Consider the following 14,635-nt stretch of genomic DNA (forward strand, 5'->3'; position numbering starts at 1 on the left):
CATTAAAATACATTGAAAAATGACTCGCCGTTGAAGCCGATTCCCATCTGTGACGTGTGTCACTCCGTTTTTTATTTTTCTTCGCGCCAAAAGCTCTTATTTCTCTTTTGGTCGCCAACATGTCGAGCATCGAGAAGCTGTCGATCCGCGGCATCCGCAGCTTCAGTCCGAACCGCGAGCAGATCATCGAGTTCTACCACCCACTCACGGTGCTGCTGGGCGACAATGGCTGCGGCAAAACCACGGTTATCGAGTGCCTCAAGCTCGCGTGCACGGGCGGCCTGCCCCCGGGCGCGCGCAGTGGCCAGAGCCTCATACACGACCCAAAGATCGCGGGTACGAACGAGGTCAAGGCCAGCATTCGCCTGCGGTTCCGCAACCGCGCGGGCAAAGCCATGGTAGTGCAGCGTACTTATCAGGTTAGACAGACCAAGAAGAACCTCGTGTTTAAAGCTCTTGATGGCGTCATTCGAGTGGTCAACGAGCTGGGCGAGAAAGTGAGTCTTAACCACAAATGTGGCGAGTTGGACCAGCACATTCCCGACATGCTGGGGGTGTCGAAAGCCATTCTCGAAAGTGTCATTTTCTGCCACCAAGAAGACTCCAATTGGCCCCTGAGAGAGGGCGCGGAGCTCAAAAAGAGGTTCGACAACATCTTCGAGTCGGCGAGGTACACAAAAGCTCTGGAAGCTATTCGGAAGCTAAAAAAGGCGCGGATGGATAATGCCAAGGACTATAAGCGAGATTTGGACGTGCTGACGGTGAATATGAAGACGGCCGAGAAGATTCGCGAGAAGATTGAGATTGCGCAGGAAAGATTGAGGGAAGCCACCGAGGAAGGCGAGGAAGTGATGGAGAAAATTGCGAAAGCGGAGGAAACGCTGGACGAGCTCCAGCAGTTGCAGCAGGAGGTGAAGAAGCTGCACGACCAGCTGGGACGACGACAGGAAGATGTGGAGCAGAAGGAGGCGAGCGTTCGCCATGCGTATGGGAAGATTGAGAACATTATGAGCGACACTGACCAAGAGCTGCAAGGGTTCTTGAACGACTATGACACGATCATTGAGGAGCACCGCAGAGCCTTTTCCAGACTGCAGGAGCAGGAGGCGCGACTGCAGGCGGAGCAACACAAGGTGAAGGAAGAGTACGCGACTCTGCGGGCCTCGAAAGGCCGCGCTGAAGCGAACATTGACACGTACCAGAAAATGGTTGCGGAGCTCATTGATTCGGCCTCGAAGCTCAGCACCAAGTACCGTTTCCATTTGAATCCGTTGTCGTCGCAGCAGGACGATATCTCTGCGTTTGTGGCAGAGTTCAGGAATGTGGTGAAAGACAAGCAAGAGGAAGTGAACAATATGGAGGTGAAGCATCGCCAGGAAGCTGATACGATGACCACGGAGCTGTCTGAGCTAACCTCGCAGGTAAAGCGTTTGAGAAGTGACTTGAGTGAGAAGAACCAGAGTCTTGAGGCGCTCAACCAGGAGAAAAGGGTCATCGCGAACCGACTGAGAGAGCTCGGGGGTGCTGGCCAGCACTCACAACGAGACGCAGAGGAAATGAGTACCCAGGTTGCTGAAGCGGAAAAAACCTTGGAGGAATACAAGACGCAACACGATACAATGGCTCTGAAAGACGAGATCCAAGGCTTCAACCGGCAGATTAACACTATCAACGACGTGATCGATCGTTTGGGGCTGCAGGTCAGTCAGCTACGTATCCACGCACAGAAGAACGCTGAAATTGAGTTCAAACGCAGCGACTATCTTAAAAAGCAGGAGACGTTCCAGGCTAGCCTAAGTGAGAAGGTGGCGGACTTCGACGAGATCTTTGAAGGCGGCGAAAAACCAACAGACAGAGCGTCGTTATTGTCGGCGATCCGTCATATTGACAGCCGTATAGTTGAACAGAGGGATAACTGTGGCTTGAAGAAGAAAGAGCTAGCATCGGCTGAGCAGCGTCTCGTGGAAAATGCAACGTCGTCCAGGCTCGCCGAGAAGGAACTAACCTCTTTGCGACAACAGAAGAACGAGCTTGAGAGGCAGCACATCACTGGATTAAAAGCGCTTCTCGACAAGATTTCTCCTGGTCACGGCCTGAAAGATGCCGAGCTTGGGGTGAAAGAAGCGGAGCAAGCGTACGCTGATGCTAAAGACAAGGTTGTGCGTCGAAAGAACATGGTCATGTTCCTCAATATTTACAAAAAGAAGGGAATCAAAGACCACTGTTGCCCGCTGTGCGAGCGCGACATGACTCCCGAAGAAGAGCAGGCGTTCGACAGCATTCTGAGTGACAAGACAGATGACAGGAAGGTTGCAGACAAAATCAAGAAAGCTGAAGATCTCGAGAAGGGGTCTTTCCAGACGCTGGCAGAAATCAAAGAGAAGATGCCGAGCTGGCGCAAGTGGATGGAGCTTGAGAGCACAATCCCTCAGAAGGTCAGTGAGCTTGAGGAGATTTATGCGGCGCAAAAAGCGCTAGAAATCGACGTACAAGACAAGAAAGTCGCTTTTGAATCGGCGCAGGAACAGTTGGAGGAGACGAAGAGCGCAAAATCCGAGATGGACAATCTCCGCAGAGTTGCTGATGAGCTGGATCGCTCTGGCGCGGCTATCAAGAAAGAAGAGGAGCGGATGAGTGGCTCGATGGGAGGAAGCCAAGCGGCAAGTGGTCGATCGTTGTCGAATGTGGAGGGTGACAAGGATGCGAAACAGGCAGAGGTCCAGGAGCTGAATCGCCAGCTTCAGCGCAAACAGCGAGAGCTTGACCACATCAATGAAATGTTGCAACAGCTACAAAATGACTTGCATAGCCGGAAGGAAGAGAAGCTTCGCATGGAGACCCAGCGCAAGGAATACGACGATGCCGTCAAGGAGCAACAAAGGCTACGCGACCAAGAGAGGGCCTTGAAAGACGCGTGCTCAAAGCTGAAAAAGTCTGAGCCGGAGCTGGAGCGTGAAGTTCGTACGAAGACAAGCGAGCGAGAAGCCTGCCGCGCTGAAGCAAGAACTCAGATGCGATCCTTGCGGTCCGAACTCCAGCAACGCCAAGAAGACTTCAGCGTGTTCAGCAACAAGTGCAAGCAAGTCCAGCGCGGAGAGCTTGAGAAGCTCGAGCACGAACTACAATCACTAACCGACAACATCGATAAAACGAAGCAGCGTGAAGACACTGCAAACCAAGCCTTGGCGGATCTGTCTCCTCAAATGAAGAGTGCGGAGAAGAACCTGAGCGAGAACGAAATCGTGAAGCGGCATATCCAGGATAACTTGGATTATCGAGCTCTGCAGAAGGAGCTGGAAAAAATGCGAGCCGATGTTGAAGACCTCAAGGCGCATATTGAAAAGCTACCACCGCTAGACGATGTCAACGATAGAGTGGCGTCAGCCAGGGCAGCGGTGGACAGTGCGAAGCATTCTGAAGGAATGCTGATGGGAAAGAGGCAGCAGCTGAACCAGGCTATTCGCGAGCATAAGGTGGAGCTCCGCGTACCAAGTCTCAAGGACGTCGAAGAGAAGTATCGACACAAGTTAATCCAGTCTGAGACGACGCAGCTCGCCGTGGGAGACTTGGATCGTTACTTCAAGGCTCTGGACGAGTCTCTGTTGCAGTATCACTCAAAAAAGGTGGAGGAGATCAACACGATCATTCGTTCGTTGTGGCAGATTACGTACAAGGGGCAAGATATCGACACAATCGAGTTGGTGAGCGGGCAGGAGGCAGGAATGGCTTCGAAAGCCGCGCGATCGTACGACTACCGTGTTGTAATGAAGAAGGCAGGAGCAACGATTGACATGCGAGGCCGCTGCAGTGCAGGCCAAAAAGTGCTCGCGGCGCTGGTCATTCGTTTGGCTCTGGCTGAAACCTTCTGTCTAAATTGCGGCATATTGGCGCTGGACGAACCCACGACAAATCTCGACACGGAGAACAAGTTCGGACTCGCGCAGGCGATCACAGAGTACGCTGTCGTTTGCCGGAGTAGGTATCCTCGTCTTCTAACTTAACGTGTTGTTGAAATGCAGCATTCTGAACGCGCGCTCCCAGCAGCAAAACTTCCAGCTGGTCTGCATCACGCACGACGAAGAATTCGTGCAAATGCTCAGCCGTACGCAAGTCATGGAAGGCACGCGTCCAGAATTCTACTGGCGCATTTCGAGAGAGGACATGTACGAACTTGCACGAGGAGCGCTTGCTTTGGTTGCTTCATTGCTGACCTTGTCTCTTGGCTTTGCTCACAGTGGGGGCAATCGCTTTGTCAGCAAGATCGAACGACACGAATGGGAGGACGGCATCTAATTGTCCGAGTGCTGAAGCCGCAGATTGCGGTGCAATTCGTATTAACGCCCCGTATTCAACAAAGCACTCGTCATTCGCCGGGTTAATCATCTAACGATACTCTATCTAGCAACCTCTGGTCTGTTGCGTTGAGGCCTTACTTACTCTCCTTAGCATTAAGCTTCTGCCTCAGCTGAAGCTGCACGTCGAGGTTGCTGCTCTGCTTGAGCAATTCGCGAACTGCCATGGTTGCATACGACGACGGACCCAGTTGGAACTCCAGACACAAGGCGCGGGACTTGCCATCCGGAACGGAAGCTTGTGCACTGCGACCCGCAAGGCGGTCGATATCAGTTTCCAGCAGCGGCACGGTGGGGTCGTTATACCTTTTGAGTTCGTGCTCCACGTCCACAGGTTTCCGGAGTACGTGGCGGTACGAGCCTGGTAGATGATACTCCGAGTTCGTCGCACGCTCCAGAGCTTGGAAGTCCACACCGTCAGCTTTCATGATCTCCTCGTAGAGCTGCTTCAGTGCGTTCTCCGGGTACGTGATGCTGTAGCCCGGCAGCGGCAGCACCACGTCGTAAATGCTGAACTGGTTCAAGTTCTCGGCGGTGACAAGCGTGACGTTGGAGTCGGGACGTGAGGCTTCGGCCGTCGTACGAGCCTTCTTCGCAGGGGCGGCGTCATCTTCGTCGCCGTCCGCTCCACCTTCCTCGTTCTCGTCAACGTAGTCCTCCGTCATCTTCTCGTGGGGAATCACGAGGTCTCCCACCACTGGCGCGTCTCGAGAGAACTGCGTTAATCGCTCACTCGCGACGGAATTCCACACAAAGCTCTGGTACGAGTGCGAGTACATCATACGCAGGTGTCGGGGGACACTCTGGATAGCAGTGGCGTATGACGTCAAACCATGTACACGCAGTCCTTGCAGCACAGCACGCTCGGCAATCAGATACGGAGGCAGTGCCTTCAGCGCTGCACCCACGTCCTGGTCTTCCTGGAAAGCTTGGCGGGCCTCACGAATCTTGGAGGCGTCACCCTCTTGTGGAGAGAGCAGCAAGTCTACAACACGCTTGTGATCACGCTGCAGAATAGCTCGTCCGATTTCGTGCGTGGCTACAGACTTAGTGCCGAAACGCTGCAACCCGAAGTAGTTGATGAAGCCGTGCTCGCTCCAACTGCGAACCGCTTCGTGAATCTGGTCGTCCGATATGGTAGCGTCACCAGGCAGGTCGCGAATAGCGAGCGAGAAGCGGTTGCCGCGTAGGTCACCGAGGTTCAGTCGCTCAGACACGTACGTAGCGTTACCAACCAGGAAGTTGAATGAGTCCAACTCGCGGCCAGCGCGGTTAAGCGTCTCGAGGCGCTCCTTCGATCCGCGATAGACCGTGCACAGCTGCGTCGTGATGCCACGCTTGTCCTTGGTGCCAGCGTACGTGAAGGTCGACACGTTCGTGTTCATGGCCTTGGCCAGCTGCATCATGATACTGTTGGTCTCCATGTTGCGCTTGTGCAGCACAAACTGCAGGTAATCGGGGCGGTTCTTCGGCCACGGCGCGCGCGCGTTGTTTCGTCCGCGCTGGTCCATATCCTTCCTCTTCTTGCCGCCAACCATCACGCGCCGCACCCGAATCACCGACACGCCGTCACTGTTGGTCGTCGTGTCCGACACGACGTTGCCGCTGCCAAACTTGCGCACCACCTCGTGCACCGCCGCTCGAGTCTCTTTGGCGTCGATCGGCGGGAAGAAGAAGGCCGTCTCGGCCTCCTTCTTCTCTTCCGCAGTCTTCACCTGCTCCTCTCCATTCTTGGTCTTGTTGAGTCTCTTGGCCTCGTCCGCCTCCACCTGTGCGTCCACCAGTCTCAGCATAAACTGCTCCACCTTGAGCGCCGTCTCCTGCCCACACACAGCGGCAATTGCGACCTTGAGTTTCTGCACGTCCTCCTTCTCCTGCCTCAACACCCTCGCCCTCTTATTGGCATTGAACACCCCCAATAACCTGCCCGCCAGTTTGCCCACCAAAGTGTGCACCGGCTGCGGTATGTCCATTTTGTCGTTGGCCGCGTCGTCCAGCAGCGCGAACACTTTGTGCTTGAAGACTTCACTCACTTTCGGGGCTTTGGCGGCTGGAGCCCAGCGCTTGACATCCGTGAGCGTCACCACGCGTCCGTCCAGCGCCACCTCGCGTACCACAAAGTCCGAGTAGCGCTGCTTGGTAGCCCCGTGGAAACCCCCCACTTGTGGCATCAGGAAGCGCTGGATGCCCACTTTGGACTCGTCCACACTGCAGGGGACGCCATCGTTGTAGCCGGCAGAGCGGAAGTCCGGTCCGTCACGACGGTGTCCTCCTCCGCGTCCACCTCGGCCACGACCACGTCCTCCATGGCGTCCTCCACGACGTCCTCCTCCGCGACCCATGACTGACTGCCGCAAAACACTAAGCGACCGAGAGAACGTCGTCGTTCACACCTGCGTCCACTGTAGTGGACGGATCCGCTAATGAGCGGACGCTTTTTGACTGGCTGAAAATTACAACCCCGTGATAGTGACTTCTTAGTAACTTTGATTCTCGTCACACGTCGCAGATTCACTGATGTGGTCGTCGGTGCTACTCGGAGGTCTAGTGCTGTGGTTGCTGCGGCCTCTAGCGCTGTACCGTGAGCAAGGAGGGCTCTCACACGTGCCTGTGTGGACACTGCTGCGTTTCAGTCTCTCGGTGCGACTTCACTCCCTGGTTCTGTGGCTTTCGGGCGTCTCTCGCAGCCTCCCGACGCTCCCCGACGACGAGCAATTGCCCGGAAATGTGCTGCGCGTGCTGGGACGCAACCCGAGCCGCATGACGCTGAACGGTACAAACGTTTACGTGGTGGGGAGCGGATCCAGACGGTTGCTGGTCGATGCCAGCGATGGGAACGAGGCTTTCGTGCACAAGTTGATGCAAGTTTGTGACCGTCGCGGGGTGCGCGAGATCTCGGATCTGCTGGTGACACACGGCCACTTGGACCATGTGGGTGGCCTGTTGCAATTGAAGAAGAGGTTCCCAGCTATGCAAGTGTGGAAGTACCTGCCGGACTCAAACAGAGAAGGAGATGGAGACGGAGATCGACGACTGAAGCTGAGCAACGCAGAGAGTCGACGACTGGGGATTCAGGGCTTGGTGGATGGGCAGCAGTTCCAGGTGCCTTCAGAAGGGGAAACGAGTGCAGGTGTGTTGAAGACGGTGTACACTCCAGGACACTGCAACGACCACGTTTGCTTTGTGTTGGATCGGGGTGAACTGGAAGCTCCGGTGCTGTTCTCTGGAGACTGTGTTTTGGGCTTCGGCAGCTGCATGTTCGACTCGCTCGCTGACCTCATGACGTCTCTGGTCAAGCTGAAAGCTTGCGGCGCTGCTACTATTTACCCGGGTCATGGGCCGGTGGTGAAGGACGCAGCGGCCAAGATCCACGAGTATATTACGCACCGCCAGCAGCGCGAGGATGAGGTGCTGGAAGTGCTGAAGAAACACAACGATCGCCAGGAGGGGCTGTCGTCGTCGGACGTTGTGGATAAAGTGTATGAGCCACTGCCGTACATCCTACGTCTCTCAGCGAAGAAGGCGATCGAAAAGCACCTGCAGAAACTCCTCGTGGAGCACCGAGTCAAGCAGGTTCGCCGAGCTGGATGGTTCCAGTCTGCAACGTACAGCTTGAGCTTCTACCATGAAAACGCTGACGTCGTAAAGTAGTTTTTGTGGTGTTATTTGGTTTATAGTGATGGCTGCTCTGATGAGCGAAATAAATGACGCATGGGACCTGGATTGCTACTTGACAAACACTTACTCCATACTACGAGTATGTACAACCACGGAACCCCCTTGTTCCAATCCAGTCCCCACGTGAGGTTCAGTTTCCGATCGAGAGCTGAGCTGACGTGCCAGTTTGAGATTGTCCTGGATCTGCTGCCGGGACTGCTCCGCGATGACGTTCATCTTGATGATCTGTGACATCAACGTGTCCGTGGTCGGGTCTGATGGAGCATTGGGCTGGTAGGCGCTGGGGCTGCTGAAACTGGTTCTGAAGGAGCTGGCAGTCTCGTTTCGAGACCGAGTCACTACCTGGGACCGACTATAAGGAGTCTCCGACTCACGGGCTTCGTAACATTCGTCCCCGCTGTCGGGTGGTGAGTGGGTGTGGCGGCGCTGCTTTGCGTACTGTTGTGTCGGATAGGCGTCCATGCTGCGACTTGCTTTCTGCGAGGTGGGCTCGACGTAGATCGTCACGGGCACGGCGGGCACCGACGACGAGCCAGGCTTCACGTGGTTGCTGTGCGAGGGTTGACCGGGATGCATCGGAAGGCCGGACTGCACGTGCGGATCATCATCCTGGCTCATGCCAATGAGAGGCTGTGGAAGTGCGCGACAAGAACCGCTGCTGCTACTGTGGCTGGACGTGTCATTGTGGCGCAAACGGTCTTCTTCGCCGCTGTCATCTGTCGCTGCTCTACCGCGCGTTGAGCTCATAAAGCTGTTCTGCGAGCTTTCCGGTCCGGTCAACGACGCCGCAGCGTACTCGACGAGGTTCTGCACGCTCTCCGGGGCGCGCAGGTCCACTTGGTGGATCAGACGCATGCACTTCTTGCAGAACTGCTCGTGGTGCGGCACACGAAAGTCGTGGAAGCTCAACACGCGCACTTTGGCCACACAGCTCGAGCACGTGAGACGGTGGCACACCACGCACTGCTTGGATGAGCTCAAAAAGCCGGAGGCCTTGGCGTGGCACACCTCGCACTTTCCATGCGTGATGAAGGGGCGAACCGTATGCTTGCCAGCCTCAACGAGCGCCGTGGCAATGACCGCGTGGGCGACCGACATGGCCTGCTCAATGCGCAGCCAGAGCTCTGCCGACTTGATGTCCGTCACCCAGTCCACGACCTTCCCTCCGGCGTCGTTCTTGCCGCGCATGTACACCTTGACGCCTCCGCTCTTGTTGCGCTTGTACAAGTAGCAGATGGAGAACTTGGCGCGCACGCACTCATTGAACATGGGGCACGTGGGCAGCTCCACGGACTCAGTGAGCGTGTAGCCGATCTCTTTGCCGTTGCGGTCGCGGGTCATGCCGACCTGTTCGTACCAGCACACGTCTCGGTTCTTAACGAGTCCCTTGCCGGGCGATTCGACCGTCATCCACTTGAAGCAGGACAGGAAGAACGGGTCCTCAGGGCTTCGCTTCTTGATCACGCCCAGCACGGCGCAGTCCACGATGTCTTCGCGGTAGACGCCCGAGGTGCGCCGGAAATCGGGCGTGTTGTCGGCGTAGCGGCCCATGACGACCTCGTCCAGTGTACCATCGATGCGGCCCGTGCACAAATACTTGAACTCGCTGTCATCCTTGAGCTTGCGCCGCCGGTAGACGGTCAGGTCGTGCTTCTGCTTAATGGGTTTCCACTTGCGCTCGCGCGTCTCCTGCGTGTCGAACTGCTCGCGATGGTACGCGTCGATGGTCTGCTGCAGCAGTGAGTCCCCCCACTGCAGGAAGGACTGCGCCTCCTGCTTGCTGAGGCGCAGCGGAGGGAAGAAGTCGAGCGGCAGTGGGAACATCATGATGGAGATCTGCGACTGCCAGCTGAGGAGCTCTTCAAAAAAGCGAGTGGACGACTACCTGCGAGAATACGAGCAGGTCGGATTAGCAAGTATACGCGCAGATAAATGAAGGAAACGGTTGCAGAAAATAGTTGTACGGTTTTACAGCATGTTGTTCTGGTTTGATACTTGGTGTTTGTATGCTGTGTTTCTGGGATAGAATGCTCGGCTTGCAGATTGGTAATGGTGCGGGGGACTTGAGGCAGATGCCAGGGGTTGCTGCCCTCGCGATGCTGTTAGCAGGCATTCGTGTGCGCTGCTTGGTAATGGGCAGTCTGGCCGGAGAGCACATTTGAAATGGATTTCGCCTGCATTGGCGTGATTTAACGTGCAAGTTCGCAGTGCAGGCAAGCCAAGCTGCTACATGGCCCCACCTGGCCGACGCCCTATCTTGAACGCTATCTTGGAGGAAGCGTTCACGATGGCATCTGCTTATAAGCGAGCGCTCGACGTGGTTTGCGCAGCAAATTGCACGCACGCTAGGGTGGCACTGCAAGGGCATGCGAGCCAGTGCTACAAAAGTTAATTCAGTGGCGATTTTGCTCCCGCGAGTGGGTGGTGGACGATGGCCCAGGGCGATGACCGTCAACTTGACGGCATTCGCCAGGATTCCCCTGGCTGGTTGCCATGGGTCCCTGCACTTTTGCCATGAAAAGGGCGCCAGCGAAAGCGGCGATTACGTGGATGTCGGGCGTCCAGGATGCCGTGCACACGGCAAGGTGGTCTTATCAGGTCGTTCCTCAGCATCTGGCGGTCGAGTAATTCGCAGCGAATTGCACGAGAGAGCAGCACAGCTGCCGCAGCGCAGTTTCGACGCGATATCGGATACCTGTATGAGCGGCAGGCTGACTCAGCGGCGGGCCACCGACATGAATCTGCTCTGCTGCACCTGCACCTGCACTTGTTGCTCAGCCCGGCTGACTCAGCTGTAAGAGCCTGTCTGCCACTGATACATTGCGTCACGTCACGAGCTTGCCGCCCTCGATCGCCCTGCAATCCGTTCTCGCCTGTAGCGCCACGACGCCTTTGCATTCGGTCGGGCAGCGACATAGCCGCGGCCTCTTGGTGTTGGCGACTCGTGTCTGCACTCCACTAGCCTCGAGCTCAGCGACCGAAGCCGGGGTCGACGGGCTTTGCCATCCGTCATGTTGAAGACGACGAGCCCGGAAGTGGTCCAACTCAGAGTGGAAAGGCGTTGAAGCCGCTTTCAACGCGGATAGCAAACACGGCTTGATTCATGCAAGCACATGCATACCTTTCCGCAGGATACACGAGGCCAACCTTCGCGTGTTGCTATAAGATGACAGAGCTACCAGCAGCGTCTCAAAGGGCTTCTCGTGGCTGACTGACGGAGCATTGACACTAGGAGCGCCTTGAAGCCAAGAGCTGCAACTACGGTAGTGCAGGAAACTGGAGTGCTTGCAGGCTGCACTCGAACGGAAATGAAACAATGGACGGCCAGGAGCTCGTCTACTATGACGTTTCTGGTCATCCATTGTAACTTACCCAACCTTTTTGAAAGCAAGGCCGAAGCACGGTAATTTTCGTCACATAGAGGCGCGTGCCGCCAAAGTACGAAAGTTTTGGTTCAAAAATCTCCGCTCAAAGCGCGCGCACATTGACCTCGCTTGTTCCGCAGTTCCGCGGTCTTCTAGCTCCCTGCTCGGCGCGTCCCGAGCCTCCGTCGAGCCGTAACGCGCAAGCTACGACCCCCGCACGACATGCACGCGGCGTCCAGCTTAGACGGCAGCGAGCCGCCGCCGGCCACGGAGCTCAAGTTCGCCACGGAGCGCGCAGACGAGGGCGTTGACGCCTTCCCGCTGCACGAGGAGTGCGTGGCGGTGCTCACGATGAAGTGCGGAGAGCCGCTCATGGCCGTGCGCAAGAAGCTGCACGACGAGATCCCGATCCCGTTCATCCCGGACGAGGGCTTCGGCGTGTTCCAGAGCAAAGTGGAGCGCCACTACAGCAAGATCGACCCCAACTACATGCAGGAGAGACGCGCCATCTACCTCAAGCCGTCCAGTAACGCCACGCAGTCAAAGTATGTGCAGCTGACCAAGGAGAACTTTGACCCGCTGCTGCGCGTGCGTTGGAAAGTGGCGCGCAGCATGAAAGTGGAGCTCAAGTACGAGGTATTCTGCTACTTTGTGGACATGACCACCAAGAAAGAGAAGAAGAGGTTAAGCATGAAGATGTTCCAGCAGCAGCAGCACCTGTCAGATGGCGTGGAGAGTATCGTGACCAATGGCACACCGGGTGCGACGGCGTCACCCAACCCGACGTTCATGCCGTTCGGCCAGCCGGGAACGGCTGGCTTCCCACTTATCCAGAGCTACGCAGATATGACGATCGATGGCGCGCTCACGCCCAAGACTTCTGTCATTAGGACGTCTACGAGTCAGAGCCACAAGAACGGAGTGCGCGACGAGTCTATTCAAAGCAGCGACCGCCCCAGGAAGGTCGCGCGCGGCAAGCAGACGACTGCGACGGCGACGGCCGCAGAGCAGCTACAGCTGGATGGAACCGTGGAGGAATCGTTGTTCCACACAATTCCGTTCCGGATCAATGGGTTTGTAGTACCGCTGGAGGTCGACATCAATGCACTAAAGCGAAGTCTCGGGTTAGTACAGCCATCCTCGGATGCGCCCAGCGGCAGCGGCCTGGATCCCACCTCGCATTTATAATAGGGCACGCCGCGTGGATCGCCCCACGGAAGACGGGTATGGATGGGCACCAAGTAAGTACGTCTGCATGGGAATGGAGACTGCAAGTAAGCAGGCAAGCGAACAGTACCAGTTGTAGGGGTATGGGAGGACCTGCAGACAGCGTGGAAGGTTAGTTCCTACTGTTGAGATCTTGTAGTATTGTTTATTGAGAATGGCTTTCACTATGCTACCCCTCTGTCCATGAAATACGCACGTCACTTCACTTCTAGCGATGCTGGGAAGCAGCGATCTTCTCACGGATGCAGCTAGAGCTGAGGGTACTGCTCTCCGTGCGTCGGCACGCAAAGATGTGGAGTTTCGGCAGCCCGCGCTCGACGCGGATGCTGTTGATCTTGGCAGCGCCAGGAAGCGTCTCCGTGGAGACCACCATAGCCGCCGGTTCCGGGATGACGATGGCCGGACCGAAGGGATCTTTAATCGTCACGATATCCACAACGATCTGCGGGTTGAGGAATGCAACGTAGTCTCGTACAGCACGTTTCCTCTTCTCCAGCGGCTCTACCAGATCCGCGTGCGACTTTTTCGTCAGCATGCTATCTGCTGTAACACCCACCAGGATGCGGTGAGCACAAATACTTACAGCCAGAGACAAGAGCTTCTTGTGTCCGTTGTGTAAGTGGTCGAACGTGCCTCCCAGAACGACCAGCTCATGTGGCGTCAGGTCCGCGTGCTCGTTCTCGAAGTAGTTGACGTCGGCCGCCAGCCTCCGTTCCACGTGCATACTCAGTGGATGGTAAGTGACTGCAAACAGTCCGTCGCGCTCAAAGCGCTGTGCGTTCAGGCGCTGCACGTCAACCAGCGCGTCCTCGCCGAACACGGCGTTCAGCTCCGGCTGCAGCACCAACTCCTCCCACGTTTTGCTGTCGGGCGACATGCCACCGCCCACGACCCTGTCATCAAACCAGCAGCAGTTTAGTCGCAGCATCCTCCCCACACAGAGGTAGACGCAGCCTACCGGATGTCCAGGAAGGGCTTGTCCAGTGCGCAGGCGACGTCCCACGCCATGCCGTAGAGCTCGCTAATGTAGTTGACCACCTCGTGCTTGTCCCTGCCCGATACGAAGATCAACAGCGTATGAGACACGAGCTCGGCCGCCTTCTCCAGCAGCACGTCGTTCTTCACCAGGTCCCGGAAGTTCTGAGGCACGTGCATCCGTAGGAGACCGACGCGGACGCTGGGCCCGTTCTTGTCACAGACGGCAGCGGCGCGCTTGTGCAAAGCGGACACCCCCATGATGGCGGCGACACCCGCAACGATTGCGAGGGCAGTTCCTGCGCCGGAGAGTACTGGAGGACTCACGACGCCCGGCGGCAGCTTGAGGAGCTGTAGCTTCTTCTCCATGAGAGTTGCTTGGTGCACTTAAGGTTTAGGGTTTATGTGGAGCACATCAAGGGACTTCTAGCGCAGCAAGACCAAACACCGTTGAATTGGTGTTCTAGCTCTGCAGTCTCGCGTGTTTGTTACTTCTAGTAATGCTGAAGTACTTGTAAAACTTTTGAGATTGCTCTGACAGTTTTGGATGTCGGCTCTTTTGACTTTCCACTCCTGCGGACACGAGCGTTGAGTCTCATCACTCTTGTTCTTGCTTATTCGTCAGTAGCGACCCAGACGCAGGAATCATATAAAGCAAGCTGGGAGCTTTTCGCGTTGGTTGCGGTAGACAGAGAGCTACCAGAGTTCTGGTGCAAAACGCTTGTCTGCATTGGCTGCATAGCTTACCTTGGTGCTTGAAGCACTGCAGCTACATCGTCCACCAACGACCATGATAAGCTAGCACCAAGGCATGTACTGCGCGGCCGCGATGCCCCGTCTCGGACGTTCAGACACAACACAACAGCGATGGCACCGGCATTTATCTCGCTGCACAGCGACTGCATGAAAGCAGGCGGAACGGCGGTAAGCTTACTGCTGTGAACGAATGAGGGTGCTGATCGATGGACGGAGATGCTCCAAGGTGCCGAGGCGGATGACCAAGCAAAACACCACAGCATCATGAGCACTTAAGAGAGA

At 56.2% G+C, this 14,635-nt stretch overlaps 6 protein-coding genes across 6 annotated transcripts; 3 read left to right on the forward strand and 3 right to left on the reverse strand.

The window, feature by feature from the left end:
• Positions 1-119: 119 nt before the first annotated feature.
• Positions 120-4,293, forward strand: KRP23_8183 (DNA repair protein RAD50; the record flags this gene model as incomplete). The annotated part of the gene is made up of 3 exons (XM_067893591.1): positions 120-3,955; positions 4,020-4,163; positions 4,236-4,293. 3 exons carry the CDS (start codon positions 120-122, stop codon positions 4,291-4,293), a joined length of 4,038 nt encoding a protein of 1,345 aa, XP_067743106.1.
• Positions 4,294-4,429: 136 nt separating this feature from the next.
• On the reverse strand, positions 4,430-6,694 carry KRP23_8184 (Multisubstrate pseudouridine synthase 7; the record flags this gene model as incomplete). The annotated part of the gene is made up of 1 exon (XM_067893592.1): positions 4,430-6,694. The coding sequence occupies one exon, from the start codon at positions 6,692-6,694 to the stop codon at positions 4,430-4,432; it is 2,265 nt and encodes a 754-aa protein (XP_067743107.1).
• Positions 6,695-6,869: 175 nt separating this feature from the next.
• Positions 6,870-8,003, forward strand: KRP23_8185 (Endoribonuclease LACTB2; the record flags this gene model as incomplete). The annotated part of the gene is made up of 1 exon (XM_067893593.1): positions 6,870-8,003. The coding sequence occupies one exon, from the start codon at positions 6,870-6,872 to the stop codon at positions 8,001-8,003; it is 1,134 nt and encodes a 377-aa protein (XP_067743108.1).
• A 90-nt stretch (positions 8,004-8,093) lies between these two features.
• KRP23_8186 (uncharacterized protein) lies at positions 8,094-9,857 on the reverse strand (the record flags this gene model as incomplete). The annotated part of the gene is made up of 1 exon (XM_067893594.1): positions 8,094-9,857. One exon carries the CDS (start codon positions 9,855-9,857, stop codon positions 8,094-8,096), a length of 1,764 nt encoding a protein of 587 aa, XP_067743109.1.
• A 1,760-nt stretch (positions 9,858-11,617) lies between these two features.
• On the forward strand, positions 11,618-12,583 carry KRP23_8187 (uncharacterized protein; the record flags this gene model as incomplete). The annotated part of the gene is made up of 1 exon (XM_067893595.1): positions 11,618-12,583. The coding sequence occupies one exon, from the start codon at positions 11,618-11,620 to the stop codon at positions 12,581-12,583; it is 966 nt and encodes a 321-aa protein (XP_067743110.1).
• Positions 12,584-12,830: 247 nt separating this feature from the next.
• Positions 12,831-13,966, reverse strand: KRP23_8188 (Phosphopantetheine adenylyltransferase 1; the record flags this gene model as incomplete). Its single annotated transcript, XM_067893596.1, has 2 exons — positions 12,831-13,515; positions 13,581-13,966. The coding sequence occupies 2 exons, from the start codon at positions 13,964-13,966 to the stop codon at positions 12,831-12,833; spliced, it is 1,071 nt and encodes a 356-aa protein (XP_067743111.1).
• Between the last annotated feature and the right edge of the window lie 669 nt (positions 13,967-14,635).

Source organism: Phytophthora ramorum (assembly GCF_020800215.1).
Source record: "Phytophthora ramorum isolate Pr-102 chromosome Unknown Phyram_PR-102_s0007, whole genome shotgun sequence".
Taxonomy (NCBI): domain Eukaryota; phylum Oomycota; class Peronosporomycetes; order Peronosporales; family Peronosporaceae; genus Phytophthora; species Phytophthora ramorum.